Source organism: Chlamydotis macqueenii, chromosome 1, assembly GCF_036417535.1.
Source record: "Chlamydotis macqueenii isolate bChlMac1 chromosome 1, bChlMac1.mat, whole genome shotgun sequence".
NCBI classification, from domain to species: Eukaryota; Metazoa; Chordata; class Aves; order Otidiformes; family Otididae; genus Chlamydotis; species Chlamydotis macqueenii.
Window position 1 is genome coordinate 54,072,262 of NC_141556.1, and position 25,404 is coordinate 54,097,665.

Below are 25,404 nucleotides of genomic sequence, written 5' to 3' on the forward strand. Positions count from 1 at the left end.
ATAACAATTAAGCAGACAAAACTTAAAATCCACATGTGGGCATAAAATCTTCCAAGGGAGCTCAGGCAAGGGCGGAGGGAATCAGACAGAGAGAACAGCTGGGACAAGCCCTGGTGAAGATGAGCCCAGTGGCCTCGCACCAGGACATGGAGACAGTGAAGGTTAACAGCGGCATGGCTCATTGGGGGAGAATGAACCATGGGCACGAGGAACGACGCAGCCTGGTGAGGTCTCCAGCCGTTCCCTAAATTAAGCTGTTCCACCATCTGCAGGTGAGCACACTTTGGCATTAAACATTTTGCATGAAGGCCTAATTAATGGAGCACAAAGTGACTTATTAAATTTAAATTAAGGAACCAACTGACTAACAAAAAAATTTACATCCCTGGCCAAGTAATGGCTCTATCAAACATTTGGATGTGCCCAGAGCCCAGCAAAACTCACTTGGCAGATTTCAAATAAGCGAAAGTTTACCAAAAGATAATCAGAGACTTTTAAAACAAAAGAGAGGGAGGCCACATGAGTTTGGGCCATGATGACCAAAACTTGCAGAAAGTGAAGGCTGGCTGGTTCATCCTCTGTCCAGTTCCTCCCTGTCTCCTTCCACCTCAGCAGTGCTGTCTCCTGCAGGCATGCACATACTCCAACACTTTGTCAGTCCCATTATAAATGACTTTGGTGTTCAGACTGGAACTGCAGGACATCAGCCCTGGAGGGGCTAATCCAGGAGATCAGCTAAGGAGGACTCACTGCTCAGAGACAAGTCCAAAGTTTGCTGTGCACTTCCCCACCCTGCATTCCTTCTCATTACGCCTTTCAGACCTTCCCGTCTCTCCCCTTCCCAGGGGCTCAGCCCTTTCAGTACATCCTCTAGATCAAGGGGTACATAGTCCTCTATTTTCACCTTCAGGCTGACTCCTCCTCAGCCCACCCAAGGCACCCACTACTTAGAGCATGCCTTGATCTCCTTCAGTGCCACCTGAGGAACCCAAACCACCGCAGTTTGCTGTAGCCTTGCCATAAGGCTAAGAATAAGGCTAGTCAGAAAGCTCAGCCAACCGAAAGGCAGAAGAAAGTGGGGCAGAAAACAGATGTCTGCTTGTCAGTTATAAAGAAAACCAAGGTGCAATTCACATTTTAAGTGCAATTTTTAAGTCTCTGCATTGAAAATATAGTTAAAGGCACGTGCCCTCCTTTTCCACAGAGGATGCTAACGGAATAATCCAATTACTGCTGCTGTCATCAGGCTAATTTCTTTTCTCAAGAGGTCTGGTTTTGGACAGAAATATTAAAATCTCCAAGCCTTGTGCCACGTTCTCCTTCAAAAGCTAACTGATAGAGCACGTGACACCGAGCAAGTGCATGTTCATGACTACGACTCATTTGCTGCTGCGCTCCAAGCCACCACGGTGCAGCAGCGTGAGTCACAGAGCACACACGTGTGCGCTGAGCACAAGTGTGAACCGAACGGCCAACCCCGAGAGACAGCACCGCTCGCGTTACATGCTCGTCTACGCGCATCACAGAGCAGCACTGCACTGGGGTGAATCAGAGTGAGTCACCATGGGAGCGCATGGCAGGGAGGGTGAGCACGCTGCAAGCGTGTTTGGGGCACACTGTGCACGGGTCACTTGTGCAGAAATCACAGCTCCCGAGACACTCCAACGCAGGGCTTTGCCCACCTTCTGTGTGCATTTTTAGCTTGTTTTCTTTAGGAAATCAGGCTCTTGCAAACCTGGCGTGTGTGTTTATGTGTACATGAGTCAGGCTTCCCAGTAAGTCTTGAACCTACCGGCTAATTTCCACCTGATTTGACAAAGGGGCAGAGGACTCAAGGAGAATTAAATTCTTACAGTGCTGTACAAAATACAGCACACAACAGCACACAGTCCCAAAGCCTTTGTCTAGCCCCACAGCAGTGTGCATGATTCACCCACTCGCAGTCAAAGGCTCACTGGGCAATCAAATAAACTTCATCCTGACCTGGCAGCATGCCTGTAGTGGGCAGACCCTGTACACACAGCCCCTGGGGCACCACAGCACATTTCTCCTTTGCCCAGCCAGCAGGTACAAAAGACACAGCAGAAACTGGGAGAAAAGCCATAGGAGATCTAGAGGAAAAGGGATTATTGTAGGGAGGAAGTGTAGCCAGCTCCTGAAAAATTGAAGGTGCTATGGGCACACCAATTTATTTGGACTGGACATCTTCTAGGTGGTGGGTGGAGAAATTAGATCCTTTTAATGACCCTGGTCTTCACCATTGGGGGAAGAATCTGTTCAGCTCTCCTGAAATCTCTTCACTCAGCTCATGTCATCTCCTCTGTGGATTCTCTGGTGTCTACTAAGGGCTGAGCTCACATTTTAGTCTTAGTATATAATTTAGTTAAAGAATCAATTAACCATGAGATGTGAATCCACTGAAAACAGAATTCATTCATTTGGGAGCTGACAAAATTACTTGTTCCATCACCCTTCCGCGCACTCTGTCTTCTCAAGAAGTTTTCATAAAATTCACTTTCAAGTGTGCCAGATAGTGGTGAAGGGGAAGAAAAAAAGAAAAGCCTCCAGTGCGGATTTGCAAAAACAATCAGGGACTCTGGGTGTCCATTCAGAGATACAACATGAAAGGCTCAATTTTCAGAAGGTGGAGATGCCCAGCATTTTTTCAAATCTGGGCTGCCTTAACCTGTCTCATGTTAGATCTTGGAAAAAAAAAAAAAGCCACACCTATAGTCACTGTTCACACTCAAAACACTTTAGCCTACTTCTTCGATTGCCATCACTTCCTGGGAGGTGGGCAGAGCCCATGCAGATACCAGGTGTCCTGCGCCTGGCAGCTTGGCAGGCAGTGCCATGTGGAAAAGGCACTCCACTCCACCAGCCCCGATGCCACCTGTTCCCAACCCTCCCACCACCCACCCAGCCCTGCCGTGCCGAGGAACAGGCTGAGCCTGGCCCACAGCCCAGGCCGCGAAGGAGCCCAAATGGAGCCAGGCACGGAAGGCAGGCAGTTCTGAGAGATCCTCTCTCCATACTCTGCTATCTGACAAATGCGCCATTATCCAACAAGAGTCTCTCTCTCCACTTCCCAAGCGACTATCTCCCTTGTTGAGAATCCATTGACCCCCTCATTTTTATCTACAGTATCTTCAGAAGAGGATCATCTTCCTTAAGTTTGTCCTGAGCTCACTAAGTGGTTTGTGGGGTTTTCTTTAACTATAGAAAAAAAAAGGTATTGGTAACCATCAGCTCAGTGCATCCTCTGAAGGAAAGCACGTACTCACTTCTCTCAACCTCCTTCCATACTGCACCAGCAATGGGAGATTTCCTGCTCCCCACAAGGCTTGGTGAACTGAAAGTGATGGAAACACTATTTCCAAAGGAAGGAGTCTCAGCAAGAGAAAGCCATCCCCTTCAGAGGGAATACTCATTTATTTCAAGAGGGTCAGAGCTATATGCAGCCACTTGCAAAGAAGAGGATTTCAGGCGATAGTAATTTTACCTTGCACTCAGCCCCACGCAGGCTGTGTGGATCCTACGATTTGGTAGGCTTAAACAGAAGTTAAGACAATAAAAACCTCCCAGATCTCTGACCTTTGATAAATGTGAAGGGCTGGTTAATGGAATACACCGAACACTGAAACTTCGGCTTACGTAGGTTCATGTTGGAGGGAGCCCCTGTCAGCTGGGAGCCATGAGCCCTCACTGCACACCACATCAGCTGGGAGCCATGAGCCCTCACTGCACACCACATCAGCTGGGAGCCATGAGCCCTCACTGCACACCACATCCTCACGGGCAGCTCTGCCCCAGCTGGGTGACACTACACGTTGCCCCTGGTCAGGTCCTCGTCCTCAGCCCAAGGAGAGTAACCAGCGACGTGCAAGGCTGTCACAAAGCTTTCCCCAAGCTTCGCCTCCCCTTACCCACTCGTCTGTGACACGGTATAGTCAATGCTAGACTGCCTGTTCAGCTGCCGTGAGAGGATCACCAGCTTGTCAAGCTGGTGATGTGGAGAAAGGTATTAACTGAGTAATTAAATCATTTCTGTAATTACTCTCACACAGCTATAAATAATGTAAGCCCACACGTTCTCTCTGGAAGCCACAATAGCAAGAGAAGAGAGAGTGAGGGATGCAAATGAAAAGGGAGAAATAATAATAATAATAAAAACACTTAACATTTATACAGCACACTGCATTTTCAAAGCACAGTGCAAACAATAATTAAGAAATGGGTAGAGTGACAGACAGGAGAGGGTGAGAGGAAGGGAAGCGGGAGAAGGGAAAGGAGGAGAAGGGGGGCAGGTGTGGAGCAGGGTTTGAGATCCAGCAAGGCTGGCAGCCCCGTGGACACGCTGCCCAGCCCCACAGCAGGGCCATGCCATGTGGCTCTTCAGCCCACACCTCCATACTGTTGCAGCAAGCCAGGGGCTAAGGACGCAGCTCTCCCTCCGCAGAAAGTGAGAAGCAAAGCAAGCGCCCGAGCAGGAGCTGGGACAAAGCATGGCGCTGAGGAGCACACACCTGGAGGAGCCAGCAGCTCCATGACAGAGCACCCTCCCAACGGCTTCTGTCCGTCCTCGCCAGTGCAGAGGCTTGGTGGTGGCCATGCTGGCCCTGAGCCAGGCAGCTGGTGGAGGCTGCAAAGGGCTCATCCCCTTCTCCCAGGAGCTTTTCCCTCTCCCCACCAGGCCTGGGGCCTTAGAACAAGGCATGCTGGCTAAGGAGGTGCATGGCCAAGCCAGCCCCAGGCATATTTTGGGAGACCCACTGGCCTTTCCCCAGGTGGAAGCACTGATGCCAGTGTTCCCATCCCTTTACCCCCCCAGCAGCCATTTCAGACTCTTTTTGTGGCTCAGTGCAGAGCAGGGAAGGCACATTTCTGTCCGACTGGAGCGGAAGGCAGCTCTCACAGGGAAAGCATCACTGCCCAATCCCACTGCCCTGTGCCCTGCCTCAGCCCAGGCCCACTCTCCTTGCCCAGTTTCTACCTGACAGCTTTCCACCCCCATATCACACTCCACATCCTGTTTGATCATCGCCTGGGCTGATACACCTCCTTCTCTTTCTTCTCCCTCTCTGCCTTTTCCTATACCCCATCTCCTGCTTCTCACCTTTTCCCAGCCCTCTTCCCCCTCTCCTCCTTTCAGGCTCTCTTCCAAATGCTCCTCTTCCACACTGGCTCATCACACCCTCCATGCCCACCCCATCCATGCTCCAGCCCAGACACCCTGCAGCACAGTGCATTTCTCCCAGCTGGATCCCACCAGGACCCCACAGAAGACCCCTGCCCTCAGCATGGCCTGTGCAACCCCCAGGTCCAAGTGCAGTTTTGAAGCACAGCTTGCAAGGACGAGATCTCTTTCACAGATACATGGCAAACATCTAAAAAGGCTCTGCTGCATATATGCAGTTTCTCACACTTACAGGAAGGCCAAACTTGGGGCAACCTATGCAGTGGTAGTAAAGGAACATTTCTGGTTAAAAGTCCTCCCCTGCAAGACACCCTCTCCAGACCTGGGCCCTTGCTCTGAGCATCACCGGTCAGATAGAACTTTTGGAGGAAAACGTGCCAGCACTTGCAACATGGGTAAATCGGATATCTTCCTGTGCCACGTTTTCAGAGAGAGCTGTTTTATTTTCCAAATAAATAGTGAAATAAATCAATCAGCTTGAGGCATACACCTGGCAGAGGAAACTTTGCTCAAACAGTCGTAGTCTGGCAAAGTTACAGGAAACCCCCAGGAGGACCTTATAATGGGGAATGCTGGGCAAGCTTACAATAGACCGTACTATCGGCCTTGCATACAATAAGCTCTCCTGCATGCTGCAGCTATTCAACAACCTCTAATGGGGGTTACAGCTTCTCCTCCTGGAGCCCAGATTTTCATATTAACCATTGTATTTACTTCAGCTAGAAAAACCCATTAATTGCTCCCTAGCAATAAGATAGCCTTTGCCTTTTGTAGTGCTCAAAGTACTTCACAAAAACATTGTTACGGACTTCTTGCAAAGGGCAAATTACTATAGACAGAAGTTGAGCAACTGCCTTAAAGACATGTTTTTGTAGCAGAGCTGCAGTGAGGACTCGGGTCTACCAAACCTGCTGGATTCTGCTGGCACCCGTTATATCGGTCCCCTCACTATGAGCCTTTTTTGGTTTTTTTCCTGCCTGCCTTTAAACTCTCTCTGTCCTTCATTCCTTCTTTCCCCCTTCCTCTGAAACATACATTTATTGTTATTATCAGGAACCCTATAGATACACAGCTAGAAGCTATTGCCAAAGTTCAGAGAAAAAATGCCTTGATAGAATCTTTAGGGTTTTGGGTTTTTTCCCCAGTCACTCTCAGAACTTACTTTAATCAAGCCCTCTCTTTGCCCCACCCCGATCCTAGATTCAGGAGTTTTCCTGTCTGTCTCTCATCTTGTTCATCCTCTTTCTCCTCCACTCTAGCTATATAACGCATTCTGTAGCGCTTAGTTCAGTCCTGCTTGAAAATACCTGAAGCAACGTGGTTTCCATGCTCTTCCCTACAGGGACTAGAGCACAACCTAATAAAACACAGTGTATGAACCTTTTTCTTGATACACATATATATAATTTATTATTATCATTTAACGTATCGCAATATATCATTTAATATCTTTTCTCAACTTTATCCTGTCGCACCTACTTATACTTCTTGCAGCTACACTAAGCAATATTTGCTCTAATCTTAGTCTACCTCTATTCACTGCGTATATAAATCATACCCTGACTCATTGTTCAGCCAATCTACGATACACGCATGTAGCTGTTTCAGTCTTTCTTCATACCTCAGTTCCTCCAGACCCTTAACAGAGTCACAGACTACAATTATATCTTTTTCTGTACCCTATTTTTTCTCCCAGCCTGTGTATATGTAATTCCCTTAACTTCCTTCATAATCCATCCCCTCCAAACTTGGTTAATGAGGCAAATAAAAGGCAAAGAGAACAAGAGATTCCCCAGAAAGAATTGTTTCTCTCTGTCCCGCGGTTACTGGGGAATGACATGCGGATCTAAAGCGGCAGCATCGGGCAATTTCACACTCTGTGTTTTCAATTTCATTTTGAGGCCAGTTTAGGGTAGGGACAAATTTGAGTGTAATTAATTTAGATTTTGTGAGACAAGTAACCGCTTGGGGTTGTAATAAAGGACTGCCTGCTCCAGAATGAAGAAACTAATCTCCTTGTCCAGCTGGGGATGGCACAAATTGATTTAATACTTTTGTGCTGGGTTTTTTGTTTTGAAGAAAGAGGTTATAATAATGATTATAAATAACTATGGGTCAGATCTCATCAAGCTCCCAGAATTTCTTTAGACCAATGCTCACAGATTTGGAGATCTACCCAAACACCATCAGTGCAAAGTCAGGGTTAGAAATCTAGCAAGAAAGAACTTTCTCACAAAAGCCCCACTATTTGCCAGGTCCAAGGTGGCTGGAAATCAGCCTTTTCCTCACAGATATTTCAATACTTCCATTTCCCGGTAGACAAGGGCAACACCGCTTTTAAACATTAGTAAGAAAGAGGTTAATTCAGCTTCTCTTTCCCTCAGGCAGGTTGCAGCGGTTGTGTTCAGACTTAGGCAAGGAAAGGTCTTCTGTCACTCGAAAGAAAACATCACTATAACAACAGAAGAAAACTAACACTCAGTACTCCTGGAATAATTCTATGACCCAAAATAAAGCAGCTTATAAATAGCTACAAAAGGCTGATGTAAAGGAATTAGACTTCAGTTTTGCTTGGCGTTTGTTGTCTGGGACAACTTCTGCCAAGGGAAGGCATCCACGCCTCATTGTAGGTGGCTTCTTCTTCAGCATCCTACCCCTGCCCCAGCACCACCACTATCCAAAAGCTCCCCAGGGCACCTTGGTAGGGTGTGAGCCTTACCAAGGTTCCTCCAGGTTTTCCCCTTCTCAATCCTGTGACACTCAAGTGAAGATGGTGCCTTCAGTCTTCAGGTGTCCAAGGCTCTGCATTTCCAAGGCTCAGGGCAGATACGAAGTGCATCCAGTAGAAATTATTAGGAGAGGGGGAAAGTACTGGGGATAATTCAGAGAAAGTTACATATGAATAATTTTTTTTAAGGGATTTCTTGTTGCTTTTTTTTTTTAAGTGACAAAAAAAAAATTTAAAAAAAAATCAAACTCCATATTTTTTCTTACGATTCTTGGAAACAATACACTCAAAAAAGTGAAGGCCTTGAAATGGAGTTCCTCCCAAGAAAATGGAAGATAAAGTAGAGAGAAATATCATTAAAAATTTTAAAGGTAGACTATTTTAATAGAAGAAAACAAAAGAAACTATTTATTTCTTTAAGAATTCGTTTATCTCATTGAAAAAATATTGACAACAGTACTTAAGCTCTTGTTTGGAAAATGAGACTTAACACTGAAGGATTTAATGGCCCTGGGGAGAGGTTAAAGCTCTTAAAAGTTCATTTCCAGGTTTCCTAATATTTGAGGGATTTTAAGTGCTGTAATTTATTTGTAAAGTAATAAAAATTGTTCTAGGAAAATTCTCAGATGTTAGTTAAACCCCACAGAAATACACTACCTATATTCCCTTTCTTTATATGAAAAAAATGTCATTTTGTGGACAGATTAGACACAGATGTAAACATAAATTATGGCTCCACCTGGCCTGTTATTACATGTGTATACTCAAGGGAAGAACAACATTGGTATACAATACTGGCTTTTATTCTCTGTATCTCTGTGATCTACCTTTCTTCTCCCTCCCCGAGTTTTGTAGCAGACTCGTAGTTTGAGGACACACAATATTTAGTTCATTATTTGTGAGCTACACAGGGCTTTCATTTGGCAGCAAAAGGAAAAAAAAAAGTACGAAAAGCAAAAGAGTGTATTAATCATGTCCTCAATAAAATTATTAAAAGAGTAAAGGAAAATTGCCGGGGTTTTAATTTTATTTTTTAAAATCAAACTCATCCTTGCTGATCACTAGATTAGCCTAAGAAATATTTAAACTATTACTGTCATCAAATGCTATTTCAAAGAAATGAAAATGCTTTGTGAAATTACATGAACTGCATATAATTTTGTTTTGGAGGAAAAAAAAAAAGAGATAGAAATCTTCTAACAAGAGTTAGAAGATTCTTTCAACTTTTGCAGATCAAAATGTGTCCTTTTTTTTTCCCTTCTAAGCGGCATTTTGTTTGGAATTTATTTAACTCCAGTTCATATAATCCATTCAAAGGGAACTTTTTTCTTTTTTTTTTTTTTTAGTGAATTTCCTTTACACAAGGGCTCTAAAATTTTCAGATGTCATCCCTAATGGAAATGAAACAAATTTACATTGAAAAAATGAGGTTTGCATTCCCCATACATCTCTATTATTTAACCTTTGGAAACCTGAGAGTGAAAGTGCTCTCCTTTTAATTACAGATGTTCTACTTTTAGCAGCACTGTCCCAGTGTCTTTGACTTTGTCCTGGTTTCAGTGTGTATCTAGGTGCTCAGCTTCTCCAGCTAGTTTTGGCTTCCCTCTACCTGCAGCATCATTTTGCTTCCCTCTGACCAGCAGCTAGTTTTCTTCCCTGGTGCTTTACACCTATTGTTTGAGTTTAGACTTGCTCCCCACCAAAATAACAAAATCGCTGCAGCAGTATGGTCCAGGCATGGAGCAATCACAGCAACCTTCAGCATTGAAAGAGAAAACAACAACATGTCTTGGAAACCTCAAAAGGAAATAAAAAGAAATGGAAGAGGGATTTATGAAGTGGGGATGGAAAAGCTGAGGACAAATTTCAGCTTTGGTGTGAATGCGAAAAAAGAGCAAGGTAGTAGAGAGAATAGCAGAAAAGTCAGCTCTATACTGTGTGAGAAAAGGAAGGAGAACTTGGCCTAAAAAGGATCATGGATTTTAGATTTCAGGTTAGTTTCTTGTGGCTTTTATAAAGATTTTATTACAGGCGCAGCCAACTTCACTCTTTCTTAGAAAGATCACTCTTTCTTACCATTTTATTTTCATCATTATGGCTACTCCACACAGGCAAGCCCTGGAGAAAATAGCAAGGGATGCAGAGACAGAGGAGAATGATTTTCAGCTGGGAAAACATAATCATCCTCTTCCTCCTGGGTACTGCCTGTGCACCATTGTGTTACTATAAAGCTACACAGGACAAGCAGCTTTGGCAAAATAATGTGACTGTGAAGAAATAGCGAGGGACAGTTCCACCAAAAATGATGGTCACCAGCTGTGCTACAAGAGAACCCAAGGCATTTTCTGCTCTTACTTTTTCTGCTTTCATTATCACCAAGCTGACTTTCTCTGTTATTTAAAAAATAAATAAATAAATAAATAAATAGTCTATCATTACAAAACAGACCAGTCAGCCAAATGGTGTGGTCATTTTTTTAGGTAAGAAGCTAAATCTTTTCCAAGTCAGTAAGTGTCCTAAATCTGAACAATTCCCTCTTCTCTTAAGGTACCTAAAAATGTACATTGCTACGGTTTTTTCCTTTACTGTGACTGCTCCTTTACCTCCTAATTCTGGGCAGAATTAATAGCAGGTAATATTGAAGATATAATTAAGAAAATCCCAGACCAGATTTCCAGTGTTAGGTCTGCAAACACAAGATACTGGTTTGTTTGCTTATTTAAACTGAAGCTTGGTTTGCAGCCTTGAAGGTTTCCTTCCCCCATCAGCCTCCTAACACAAAGCATCCTCATCCATCAGCTATTTCCCATCAGAAAGGATTGAATTTCTGCATTCAAAACAATGGAGAAAGGATAAACTATTTTAAAGACTGGAATGGGAGCAGATATGCTCACCAGTCATGAGTGCATTGCAGTCTTCTGGACAATGCAAACTTATGCTTAAGATTAGGCAACACAAAGCTATAAAAAGAAAGGTCAGTGTGGTAACTTCAGGCAAACTGAAGAGGCCTGAGGCCTGCAACAAGCAAAGCTCCTGGATCACAAGAATATAGCATTGGTGGTGGGGCGCGTTTCTTTCGTCTCCATCTCATCTGTTCCAGATTAAACACAGTGGTCCATGTTATTCCCTTTCTCATCAGGGGTCCAAGTGAGATGATGCTATTCTCCTAGTCCCTTTTCAAGGTGTCAGCACCAAAACAAGCACCAGTCTCTGCCTTGTAAGGCTGAAACAGTGAGGCCATTCTTCTGCCCTGCCCCACAGCCGCACAGCTAGCTCCTCTAGCAGGAGCTAACGCGGAGGCTATTGGACCTCCTCAGCCACCACTCAGGCCACCCAGCCCCGAAAAAATGACTGCTACAGTTCCCGCTGTTTGGCGTCACAGCTAGCACCCTCGTCAGAGACTAAAGGGACTGAACCAGCTGTGACACGGCTCTCCCTCAGCAAAGTGGTCTCTTCAGAGCTCGAGCGAGGCACATCGTGTGTCGCTGCTTCACCGTCTTCTTGGAACTAAACCCAGATCGCAGTGTGCACATAAATCATCTGGTCATTTTCTTCTGATGCCAAATTAGGCAGAAATTAAATGTAACACTTTGTAACAGCTAAACAGGTGGGATTAGAGACATGAGTGCTGAGGAGAGAAACAGCAAAAACATATGCAAATCACTATATACGTATTTTTCAGAGGAGAAAAGGCAAAACACCAGGAAAACAAGAAGATATAAACATTATCTACAAAATCTAATGAAATTCAATATTAAAGAGCACGATTCTATGAAATCCAGATGTTACATCTTCAGCAACATACCTACACCTGCTATGTTACACCAAGGGCAGGATTCATGGCATTTAACTGAAGGCATCACAAGCAAGTCAGGGTACAGCCTTCTTCAGTGAGCAGTGGGGAGACACAGGACTATCACACAAGCATTTCACTGCACCCTGGGGTGGGCAGGGTGAATTGTCCTGAAGTGATACCTCCTTCCCCACTCATTTTAAAGACGCCTAGACTTCCAGCTGGCAGGTAGCAAACTTCCAGATGCATGTTAACTGAGATGAAGCCAAACTATGGTGCACATTATACAATATTTCTGTCTACATATAGAGGAGAAAAGAAAATTCAGGCTTGAAATCCTCTTTTTCCCCTCTTTTTTTTTTTTGCCTGCCCTTTCATGTCTCAATTTACCAGCTTCACAGTATATTACAAAGCCCTTTTTACATATGGACCCAAATTTCCTCCCAGACACACTTATTAAACCCTCATTGAAGGTGAAACTTAATTTCACATGCTACTCTGAGGAAGGTGGTTGAACCGAAGAGGTTTTTTGCACTAATCTCCAGAGAAAAGGGGCTTATCTGTCACACCAAGGCATTGGTGGTCTGTCATGTCTTTAGATTTGCATTGGCGCTACTGATCACAAATGCACAGGGAGCGTAATGAAGCCATAAGTGCAGGTCTGAACCTGTGAAATGCTGAGCAAGTTCAATCACAGCTGACTGCTGTGGGCGTTGAGGGGATGCTGAAAGAAGCAATCCATGCTTGCAGGATCAACCCCCAGCCACACAACTCATCTGCAAAGAACATGACTAAAAGTCACTAAAAGCAAAGCCTCTGCCAACAACCTCTGTGGAAAATAGATTGTTTAAGGACTTACCAGGCTGACTTCAGTATTTTTAGTAGAATATCAATGTATTTACTCTCTACCATATTTTAATTCAATTCATCAAATAAATATTATCCATTAAAGATTACACACCTGTGAATCAAAAGCTGTAAAGGTCAGCCTTTTTCAATTTATGTTTAAAAGAAATCTTGGCCTTTCCTAAAACCATGCATCTTTGTGTATAACCTGCTTCTCCTGTCTGCAAAACTACCAAAAAAAAAAAAAAAAAGGAGTTTGATAAAACAGAGGTCTCCATTCATAAGGCTTCCACCTTTGATCTCCCCACGGGCTGCCTGCTTGCCAGAACACTCTTTAGAAATGAGCCAGTGGGGTACACAAGGCAGTCGCAGGAGATGCTGCCTTCCCAAGGAGAGACTAGAGATAGGTAGAAAGAAAAAATCTTTGCAAAGTTCAATAGGCCAAATTCCTTTTTGAATTACAGCAGTGAAAATCTGATCTAATCCTGCCAAGGGCAATGGGGCTATGCTGGATTTACACGGCGGGAATCTGAAATCAGAATTTGGCCTGCCACGTTCAAAGTCACAGGGACCTTTTCCCAGTGCTTAGGAGGTCTGGCATCAGTAACACCTACGCTTGTTCAAAGAGAGTGTAAAATGCCACCGTAAGTGTGAAATACAGCACTCAAGTAATGCTTCAGGCCTGTTTTGCACAAACATTGATGACCATGCAACGCAGGAGGCAGGAGAGCATCGAGATGCAGCATTGTTGCCTGACTGTCCTCCAAGACAGAAAAGCTTCATTGTGGGTGGCATGAGACAGAATGACTTTATCACATGTGCAACTATTCAAGTAGAGAGAGAAAAAAAAATGCTTGTGATTATTTTATTCAATGACTACTTTAGTTCAAAGGCTGATACAAGAAAATAACACTGCATATTAACTGTATGTTATTTGGCAACTGAAAGGTTGGCCAAAGAGTGAGAAAATAATTTGTGATTAATTTATTCCCATCTACTCACCTATGAAAACCTGCACTGGTTTATTTATTTACAAGGTAAATAAAACAGAAAATGCCTGGATTTCTCAGCTGACCAGATCTTTTTCTGAAGAAAAGCTGACATAGTGGCCAGCTTAATTGTCCCCTTCATTCAATTAGACCCAATTCTGCCTAGTTAAATGTCTCAGATTCACTTAAGAGTGATCTGTAAAAGAAAAAGGCTGTCGATTTGTATCCTTGTTTACTTCTTTGCAATGCACAAAATGCAGTTAAGAGGGTCTTCTGAATAAGGCGGTTGGCCTCAACTCTGTCTGGCACCGAGACTGCAGGAAAAAGGGCAGCCCACTTGTCTCGGATATTCCCACTGGCCCACAGTAGCCCTGAGGCCACTGTTAGCCACATCAGCTGGCCAAATGCACAGTCAGGCATGAATTACTGGGTCCCCTGTACCTCCCAGGTAGAAGATTTGTATCAGGTCCAGCTGCACCCCATGAAGGCTCCCCTAAGATGAGAGTTATCAGCTGGCCAATGATGCTGCTTTCTCTGCATCTTGCCCTGTTTGTAAGCAGTGGTGGGAAGGCTTGTTTGTGTAGCAATTCCCCAGAAGACTGTCTGGGATCTGGGAAAACAGTGAAATGTCAGTGACATGAAGGAATGAAGTAGTGCAGTGGGAACAAGAAGGACTTAGCTGGACTGGTTCAGATTGGTTAATTGCTTAGTTGCTTTAGCTAACACCTATTTAACTTTAGGAGCTAATGAACACTTCCGAGAGAGGATGGCTTTATTAAAGTTTCAATTATTTTCCAATTAAAATGTAAGAGCTGTATTAAACGTCCCTGAAAATACCACAATGCCCTCCGGCTGCATGCAGGAAAAACCCCAGCTATCATCCTTGGTTCTTCTGAGGTAAAACACAGGCAAAAATAAAACCTTAAAAAAAAAAATCACAATTGTCAGGGGCTCTTCACCCTTCGTAAGGAAGAAAAAAAGGGCTGATTCTTTTGCAGCTCTCTTCTACTTGCTCCTTTCCCTCCTCAGTTTTACTCTGTTGCAGATAATTCCACATGATTAATAGTCTCTTCTCAGCGGTGCTACACACAGTTAGCTCTTTTAATCTCTCTTTGAATCTAAGACTCTCTAATCCCCCAACCTTTCAGCCCCATGAGACTACACCTGAGGATCACAGAATAAGATATTTCTTTCTGTTTTAAGTTTCGATCTGCAGGTCCACAATAGAAGCAAACTCAAAATTACCTTATCTGCCATGATCATAGAGGAGCCTCCATGGATGCCCAGGATGGGAGTGAGGGTCTGGGCAGAGATGAAGTCCAGGATCTGGGCAATGGCTTCCTGGTCTGTGTCATCAGCAAATACTACCCCTTGAATCTTCCGATCTGACATGAGGTCACAGATGCGGGTGATGATGCTCTTGGGATCTGTCTCATTCATGGCCACCAGCTCCACCCGAGGCACCACTGAGAGGTGGTGGAAGTCATCTTTCTCGTGGGCATCTTTGATGGCCACTTCGTCTGAGGTCCCCACAAGGATGACTGCGATGCCAATGCTCGGGTGGCTTTTCTGGGCATGGGCCCCGCTCCCTGTTGTTGCCAGGACTGCCAGCACCAGCCAAAACCTTGGAGAGTAGCATTCCACTCTGGGCCTCATCTTCGGCTCTTACACTCCCTGAGTGAGGAAGAAATAAAAGGATGGGGAGGGGAGGGAGGGAGAGAAAGGAAAAGTGATTAATTGACAAGTCAATCATACACTTGGCCTTTAAGGCAGATCCATTGATCTTCCTCAGCCACTAGCCCTCCTCCCACCAGTCCTTGCCTGATGCCCAGCCCTTTTGCTACATTCAGGGCTCCACTAAAGTCAGGGGGTGGTCAGACTAATCCAGCCTCTACTTCAGAGTTTGGAGTCAGTTCAGAGAACAGCTGTCAGCAGAAGAGGGGATCATGTCATCTCTTAGGTCCCATGTCACTCTGAGGCCCAAGTCAAAAGTGATAGAGAATTGTCCTTTGACAGCTGATCATCTCTCTCTGTGAAACTAATTGCTTATGTCAAGCCCATGTCTAAGTGCTCGTCCTCAACACAAAGGAATTACCGATGCTTGTGGTCAGTTTGGCCTTCTGTTGGAGATATAGGCAGGGAGGCTGAAGGGACCAGGCAGACAAGGACTGCCTTTTACTTTTTCAGCACAGCCCCTCTAGAATAAAGTGAAGACAAGCAGTCAAGGCCCTTAGATGTATATGTATGTTGGCATCCATTGCATATAGCCTTCCTACCACTGGGAGACACAGCTCCACTCTGTAGTACAGTCAGCCATATGCTTTTCACCCACACAAGGTTCATTTCTTTGTAAAAAGCCAGGAATATAAAATTTCCCCAGTGGTCATTGCCAAAACTGGATCAGTGTAGTGTGGGGAAGACATTCCCTCCAAGTCCATATGACAGCTATTACTGCCCAGAAGCAGAAAGACCCACAGTGCTTACAAAGGTTCACCCTCAGCTACTACAGCCAAGGATGCTACACCCATCTTTTCCCTGAACATGTCCACTTCATTTTGTAATCATAACAGTAGAAATGGAAAAACCTGATGAGGTCATCTCTCCAGCCCCTGCCTTTGCGGGACTGTTCCCTGCAGGATTCAGTCTCGTTTTAATAACAGTTCACATTTCCACAGCGCTTTTCATCCTCAAGGCACTTTACAAACACTAACGAATTAATCCTTCCAGCATCTATACAGTGTAAAGATCACAACCCCTCCTGGTCTGGGGACAAAAACAGAGCAGCGTCCCCCCAGCCACCCACCACCCCTGTGGGAGGCAGCACTGCTCGGTGTGCCCTCCCAGGGCGATGCTGCTGTCCCAAGGAGATTTCAGGCATTTCAAACTGAAGAAGACTTTCCCTCAGTGGAAAAGGTCCTGCTCAGCCCATAATTTTGTTCTTCAGCAGCCAGGCACACTTGGAATAAATACACCAGCCCTGCACTTCTTTGAACTACACCTCTGGTCTTAGGGGGTCCAGGAACGCACCCTTCCATACAGTTCGCTGCTGCACATGCCTCTATCAAATGAATAGAAAGCAACGGCAGCAGGGACAAGGGTGGCAAGACTTTGGAAACAGCCCTACTTGGCCCTAGCCACTCATAGGGAAAGGGTGCAAGGTGTTCCATCTTGCCCTGCCCAGGAGAATGCGCAGGCTCAGCACCTGCTCACTCATTGCCATGCTAAGCAGAAAGAACACATCCTGCATTGATATTACCAGATAAATAAGTAGATAATAAAATAGATAATAAATATGCACCAGAGGAATCAAATCCACTTAAGAGGCTGAAAGGGACCACAAGTGTGAAACGCCAATCGATTCTAAACTCTCTGACGGATCCACTTTCTGAGAGATGCTCACAAGGAGAACCAAGAGACTTTGAGAGTTTGGCAAAATGAACAGCTAACTTCATTCCAGCAGGACTGTTATCCTCCAATTACGAGTCACTAAATTAGATTCCTTCACAGTGGAATGCAGTCCCCACTCCTGCAATGCTTTATTAACTTTAATGCACTCTATACGTTTTCTGTCTCTCACTCTCTTGCTCACTCACTTTAATGCTATATTTGTTCTCTTTAAAATATGTTCCCTGCGATCCCTCTGCCGAGTCTCACACAGTATATTACGCTTGGTTAGGCAATGGCTAGCTGTGATGCCCAGGGAGCAGAGTGTAGTTTTTTCCCAGCCCCCTCCCACCAGGAATACTTTACAGGGCCTTCCAACCCAGGGCTCAGATGCAGCAGCGATGCAGAAGCTATGCAGGGGATTGTGGCAGCTGTCTGCCTTCACACCCAAATGCAGACTTCTCCCACTGGGAAAAATGCTGGCCAAGAAACCCATTCCCTTCTCTTCACCTGAATTAAAGCCAGTAAATCTCTAGCATCTACCTCCAAGCAGCAGAAAAGAGCCCAGATCCTGAAGATCACCTAGATGCCAATCTGCTCATGGGATGTGCTCCCAAGGGAGACTTTTCCATTCAACACAAGATGATGGGCTTCTTTGTACAGTGCCAGATCATCAGATTTTGGCCAGATACTCAGGAGGCAGCCAGGGTTAGGAAGGGGCTAATGTGAAGGGGAGGTCATCAGTGCCTTCAAAGCCAACCTGAATGTCCAATTTGGATCCTCAGCTGTGAGCCCTCTCCTGGTTCAGAGCAAGCAATGCTTAGGTAGACTGTGTTGTACTACCCAAGATACCTCTCCCTCCATCTCTTGCTCACACCTAACACTTCTGTCATGCTCACGATGTGTTTCAGGTACTCCCTGGGCAGTCGGCATGCCAGGGACCAGCATCCTTCTGAGAGAACAGCAGGTGCCAGGTCCAGGCTGGGCTCCCTGATAGAATGGGACCCAGGAATGTGATAAGGTCAAGGAACTCCAATAAATCACATCTGACCCAGGGCTGCAGTACCCTAATAGCTGAGGAGTGGCCTCCATAGTTCAGCCCCTGTGCACTCCCACAAGGCAGCAGCAGGTTCACAGCATGGAGACAAGCTGCTCAAAGACTGACAGGGGTGCTCACGGTGCTTATAATCCCTTCCCCGCTCTCCTTGGGGGTGGCTTCTGTTCACAAGCAGCAGCCACTCTCCACACTTCAGCTCACACGCAAGTGCTGGCTGTTGGAGAAAAGGACAGATGTCCCAGCACCAACTCCACCTCTTTTTCCTCCTCCGGTGTGGGTCACTACAAGACCTTTTTGAGGGTGTGCTAGTAGAGGAGAAGCAAAGGTGAACCAGCACAGACTCATTATCAGATTAAGGTGACCTCACATCCATTGTGAAAATGTGTTTCTGCACAGCAGCAAGTTTTATCCATTCATTTCTACGCTGTTCAAATGCAAAAGTTTGAGGTACCCAATCAAGGAAGCACTGGAGGCAGCGTGCAGACCTCCTCCTGAGTGGTGTTCTTTATCCCAGTGAATATTTGCAAATACACAGGGAGAAAGCCACGAGCACCTGACAAGGCTGCAGTTGTAAAACAGGGCATTTGCCCCTAGTTGTTTCAAGTAACTTTAATATTGCTAGAGTCTAACTTCATCAGTCAAGAATTCTTTTAAAAACACAGCAGTGTATTTTATTACAAAGTCTTTTATATGAGCAGGTTTCTCCCTTGGTGGTGGTGTGGGGCAACACAGTGTTTGGAGTCTTTTCTGTGATTTTGCCACTCCAAAACAATTTAGCAAATCCCAAACTCCAGTGTGGCAAGTAAAATCCTCTACACATTACTCCACACTATTATATTGTCCCTTACTCCCTGAAACATAATATATGACAGAGCCATTAGACAAAGTGGTTTTACAGACGTATCTATATTTAGGTATAAACATGCCTGTAAAACCATTATACCTCTATAATCTCATTTTACTTACCAATAAAACATATCCACCGTTGTAGAGGAATGCAGCTTCGACTTAGTGCTGCAGAGCAATGTTACACAATCACTGTTAAAATGGGAAGGGAAAGCTAACTTCTCCAATTGAAAATGCAAGAGGAATGTAGGTAGTCAGACAGTAATTATTCAGATTGGAATTTGGCCAGGACCAAAGGTTAGATTGCTTAAAAATATCATGAGAACCTTATTTGACACTGCATTTTTATGTGGATCAGATCTAAGATAAGTATTAATAGAAAATTATTAGGCTGCACAGGCAAAGTACAGCTCAGCATTTAGAGATATTTCTGGACGATATTTCAAAATACAGAAAGTACACAAATAGGTCACTGTGCATTCAACCAGGCTAACTGTAAATAAAGCACTACTTAGGCACTGTACAGCAAAGCTAGACAATCTTCAGGTCAGATAAAGAAACTGAGGCAGAACATGGGCTGGTCTGAGCAGTTTGAGGGCAGTTCTCTCATGCACTGATGCTGGTACCTCCTTCTGCTGCAGCTGTGCCAGCTGGGCAGCCTTACACAATAGCCCCTTGGGAGGGCACTTGCAGGTGCCCAAAACCTCATCTCCAAGCTCAAGACAGCAAGAGGAAAGAAGTCCTGTAATACTGCTGTCCCAGACAAAAAGCTGTCTTGAAGGCAGCTTTCCTAATTAGGAGAAAGATGATGCTTGGGACAGGAGGTTGAATAGCACACACCAGCAAAGAGAAAGTCGCGGGGACATTCCTCTACTGGAGGAAGAGCAGCATCACCTACCTCCAACCTCCCCTGCCTGTACTTCCCTGAAGGGTCATGGAGGAGTTCATATCCCAGTGCTTTCTGGGCTCTGCTCACTGGGAGCTCTGATGAGGTCCCAGCAACTCAGGACTTCAAGCCACAGAATCTGAATTCAACAAGGTAATTTTGCATCTGCATCAACTGCAATACTAATTAGCAGCCCTGCTCTCATCCCTGATGATCCCTAGCCCAGTTCCAGGACTCACCACCACCCTCACCCCCACTTCTACCTACAGACAGCATTAGCCATCAGTGTTACCATACCCATCAGTATTTGCTCATCTTTGACAGCATCTTAATTCACACTGGCTTAATTTCTCAGACAGTTTGAGCAGTATCAGACAATGAATCAAAAAGAAATCCATTTCAGTTGGCGGTAGGAAGAAATCCATCTCACCTGTGAGATACTCTGCAAAGCTGGAAGGTGTTTTGTGCCTGGTATCCAACACACCACCAGGGAATAGCAAGTGCACCAGAAGAAGCTGTAGGGAAGTTAGCATTGCCCTAAACATGCTACTGAGTTGGCTGGCAAGGAAATACCTCTATGTCCAGACTAAAGAACACAATTTCTGTGTTTAACAACTGTGGAAAGCTGGTGCATATTTAATCTTTCTATCTACTACCTGCCTTACAGGTAAACTGCAGGAGCTAAGATGACCCATGCGGAGAAATGGACAGGACTGATTGCAGCCCAATAAACTGTTACTCCCAAGAACTGGAGCTTAAGGCTGTAAATCACATCATAATTTATACCTAAGTTTCTCCAACTCCCTAATTTTTGGCAAACCAATTTCAACTTAGGACAGCTTTCTATTCTCAAGGTCAGTTCCATTTCCTTGATTCAGCCATGCAGCATACTGTATACCTCTGTAGACGCATTCCTCATGGTCCAACTGCTTTAACCGTTGTCCTACCACACCTTCAGCCCAGGCTATTTGTACACTGACAACTCTTGCACTGCTGTTCCTCATATTACTGCTTACCACGTAGGTAATGTAAGTGCCTATAAATCTTATTCTGGCTGGCAGCCCTGCCGTTACAGGAATTTTGTAAACAGAGAAAAAAAAAAAAAAGAGGGATGGATCTGGGGTACGATGGATGTGTCCTGAAAGCCCCTGCACACTTCAGGTCTTGATTAACAGAACGAATGATGCTGCAGGAAAATCTCTACATATTCAGAGTAGGAATGTGGCAGAAACTAGCAACATCCAAAAGTGCCATGCACAGTGATGAATGCACTTCATCATGCAATCCAGCACCTGGACCAAAAGGGTTCATCACCATGACCCCGAGTAAACACCCCTCCCAAGGGCATTTCAGTGATTTTAGATTAAAATTAGTGCAATTTAGTTTATTTTAACTAGCTTTGAACATCACCTATGTTCTCATTCTGATATATAAACATTTCTATGACAGTGGTAGAAACATTTCTCCAAGGTGTTTAGAGCAGGTCATCCTTCCGCAGTTCACAACCACTCCCTCTCCAACATGTACCTTTGTCCTTGCCTGTAATGCCCCACAGACTCATTTCTCTCTAACTTATAAAATGCTGCTTCTTTTATCTCTCCCAAGTCAGCCTTTTTCTTTTAGGAAATGCATTACACGACCCAACCAAGGCCTCCAAAGCCCCTGGAGCTCTCTCATTACCTTGCTATTAGCTTTTCTTCCATGGACACTGGGAGGAAAGTAGCACATATTCTTACTTCTATTCTCTATTTATTTTCTTTCAAGTTGTTCTTTTTTTTTGTTAAACCAGGTACAAACTCATCCCTGACTTGAGCAGCATCATACTCATCCCATATATCACATATTCACTCCTTCCCATCTCTGACAGTTAGTTTGCCTCTGTCTATTCCACAGGTCTATCCAAGAATAAGGTGAAAAAGTGCTTCCCCCGTTTCTGCCCCATGCAAAGGAGAAGAGCAATTCTTTCCCTAGGCTTAAGGCAGTACAAAGAACACTTTGATCATCAACTAGACCTATATAATTCCCAACAGAAGAAGAACCATGGCTCATTATTGTAAGCTTGCCCAAGGGTAGGTTCCCAGTGTCCTTCCCACTTCCTCCCACCCACATACTTTACATATTACGGGTGATAGCTGATACAGCCACAGCCTGAGAGCTTCTGTTGAGACCAACACCAAGTGATTCATAGAAATTACAAATTGAAGTCCTCTGCTTAATAGTCTTGCCCTTCCCCCAGTCACTTCAGGATTGCTGTACAGCATCTGCCTTAGCACACTACCTGCTCTGAAACAACTCAAACAATAAGATTACCACTGCTAAGAGACTGCTCCAAGGCTCACATTTAGAAATGTTTCCCTAAACTCAGCCTAAATTTTCCTTCTGCTCAGCTATCCTGTTACTTTAATAATATCTCCTTCATTCAGCCTAAACAATTTTTCCCTCTTGACTCACCACTTCCACTCTGAAAAAGCTTGTAGATGGTTATCTGATCACCCCTTGGAACTTTCCTCTCCTGCAGCAGAAGTTGGGCTGTGTTCACCCCTCCTGGTAAGCTGAGCCCACCCCGGTCCTCGGCAGGATGAGCGAGGGAAGATGAAGGTAATGGCTGGGGAAGGGAGAGCAGGAGCGAGTCTGACCTGCTTACCCAGGCTGGCACACGTGTGCAGAGCTGCGGGAGTCAGAGTCACACACACAAAAGCCATTAAGCGAGACAGCAGGTCAGTCTGGCATTGCCGAATGCCAACTTCTAAATGCCAGGGCATAGAGGCTTGGCACGGCCATCGCTCTCAGCGAGCCTGGCTTGCAGAGCCGGGCTGGAGGCACTGTTCCCCTGCCAGGATCTCACCTCCCCCAGCATCCCGCTTGGACAAGTTTAGAGGGATGAGACAGGCCCTCCCTGCCAGAGACTGAAATATCCACACCACCTGGAGGGTTCAGTTGCCACAGCTGTCACTCCGTGCGTGCTCCATTTGAAACAAGGGTTTCAAAGCTTACGAGATGTGCACCATTTCCCGCTTCCAACTGTCGTCTGCCCCATCTCAGAACCAGATCCAGACTCAGAGTGAGATCATCCAAAGCAAGGGACGTGTCGCTGTGTGCCCGTGGCCCCTCCAAAGGGATTTCAGCATGATTGAAAGCAGCTTTGCCTCCTGAAGTGCAAGACTAGGTTTAGATAGACAGCGGAACACTGCACCCAGAAGAACACTCATTTTGCCAATTAAATCAAACTGGAAAAATTCGGTAATCCACGCTGCAGTCCTTTCCTTCCTTTCTTAATTCTCCACTTCCAGTTTTCATTTCCAGGCAGGAATCAACAGCACTTTAATAACACGAGGACATTAAAGACTGTGATTCCAAACGCTAGGGATGTAAATACCTCTGATCTATTAATATCCATAAGAAACACACGTTTAACTTCACTTGGATGGCTTGGAGAACTGCACCCTTGGCATTTCTCATTATTTGCTATATTAACTTGAGGTTTTCTATTCAACCTTAGCCGACTCTGTGTTTTGTGCATTGGCAGATTGTTATATCCAATTTCAAAATTTAAAAAATTAGGAGAATTTTTACCTCCAAGGTTGGATGGACTTTCCCATTCCCCAGAATTTCTCATGCACCTCACTCAGTACCTGTTCATTCCCTGCATCATTTGCTTAAAGCGAAAACACGGAGTAGGCAGACAGAGACTGCTCTGTCTCCTGAAGGCAGCTGCCAAACACCACACTGGTGCTGAAATCCCATGGGTTACTCAAAGACTCACATCAAGAGACAGTCTTAAGTTCTTTCAATGCCAGATGTAAACACTGTAAAAGCCAAATCACAAAGGTTTCTTAAAACATACCATAAGTGGGAAAGAAAATATAATTCTTCTTTTTTTTTTAAGGCAGAAATTGAGTGATTCCTTCTTCTACAATACTGAGAATCCCCAAAAGGCCATCTGAACTAGAGGGAGACAGCCTTAAACTACACCTGCAATTTGGATACAGCCATCCAGTTTGCTGCTAGTCTCCTCAGATATAATGTATGACACAGGATAAAGCTTTACAACAAAAACCTGCCCACCCCTTAGGAAAGATCTTCAAGGGTGCATGTTTCGGTCTTGCAGTCCATGCAACAAAGGCAAGCTAGGAGAAACTCGCTGCACTGCCTCTGTTCATTGTGGAGCCATTACAGCAAATCCTGAACGGCCCTAAGCAACTGCCAGAGCTCACTAGACATGGTCAAGCCCTCATAAAGGTGTTACAGACAGAAAGAAGCAGAAATGGCAGAGAAAGTGGCTTGATGCTTGAAACACCAAGATGTGAGCCGTCGGGCAGAGAAACTGCTAAATGGAGGCAGCAGGGTGAAGAGAAGGAGATGCATCCTGGGAGCTGGTCCAGGGCAAAGCCGCAGTGCTGCAGACACTGATGGGCCATGTTTTGCAAACTGCCAGCATCCCTCAGGAGCTTTGTGCCCTCTTAATTTCCACTGGTCTGCAGCATTTTGGAAAATAGAGTTTAGTCACTAAAGGATCCCATGAGAACACCAGTCTTGCTCATGAAATGAGACAGGGAATTAATCTGGAAGCGACAGAGACCAAGAGGTGTTTTTAGCATGCCACAGCCATGGCAGCCAAGAGGGATCAAAAGCTGGCTCTGGTCAGGTCACTAGAAAGGATGGATGAATACCCAGAAAACCTTATTGTGAGACGCCTTCGTTGTAATTGCCTGTCCCTTGTCCCTTCCCTTTTCCTCACTCTGATCCTCAGTAAAGGAGTCTTGTGTTCCTGTTATCACTACTTCTAGAAAAACAAAAAAAAAATCTACCTAGAAGAAGTAACAAAGGAAACCCAATATGTGACACCAAAAAGAGTGCCATTCAAGATGTTTGGAGTTGTACACTCCCAATCCAGAAGCATCCCAAAAAAAACACTCATCCCTTTAGAAAAACTTGATTCTTCTAATAAATACTAAAGCCAGGATGAAGGGAGAATTGACAGCTGCAAATCAGGAAATTTTTTTTGGTGTTCTCATTTTTCTTCTCCTTTTCCTGTTTCTTCCTTTCCCTCTTTACTCTCCGCTTTATCTTTCACTCCCCAAGTTCAATGACCAGTAAGGCACCAGCCATCAAGCCGCTGGATACAATATGCTTTCACAGTACATTAGTGCTGTGCACCAGACCATGCTGTGCCTGTGACTATATGACAGGTCAGGACCGATTCGTCTTACTGAGATCTTCAATCAATAGCGTCCAGAAAGCTTTCCCAGCTGGAGGTACCCAGCCCAGCAGCCGCTGACCTCTCCCTCTGCTCAGCACTCGATCATATTTATAGAGTTGCAGTGACGGAAACACACACAAGCAAAGCCACATCTGGGCCACGGCCAGTCACTGGCTACTGATGCTTCAGGGACAGGGCCTAATCCAGTGCAAGCAAACAGATTAGATTTGGCTCAGCACAATGCCATTTCCATGCTTTTTTTCCCTCTGCTCTCTGTTTTCTCCAACCTCTCAAATTCATTCATGGTGGCTGCTTCAGTCATTTTCCCAGTAGCTCACCTGGCTGTTCATTCCTTCACATATCAGCCAAGGTATACGAGGACGAACCAAGCCCATGCCTCCTCCTAGCCCAGCTCCACCACTGGCTTCCTCAGGGTGCAGCTCAGCCCCCTTGGGCCACATCTCGTTTACACAAAAGT

General features: G+C 45.0%; 1 protein-coding gene across 1 annotated transcript in view; it reads right to left on the reverse strand.

Annotated features, from left to right (window-relative positions):
- Positions 1 to 25,404, reverse strand: part of GRIN2B (glutamate ionotropic receptor NMDA type subunit 2B) — a 205,278-nt gene that overhangs the window by 154,250 nt on the left and 25,624 nt on the right. The window contains exon 2 of the mRNA XM_086740101.1: positions 14,799 to 15,227. Within this exon, the coding sequence (XP_086596227.1) occupies positions 14,799 to 15,209 (411 nt within the window). The 5' untranslated portion in view covers positions 15,210 to 15,227. The remainder of the gene's footprint in view (positions 1 to 14,798; positions 15,228 to 25,404) is intronic.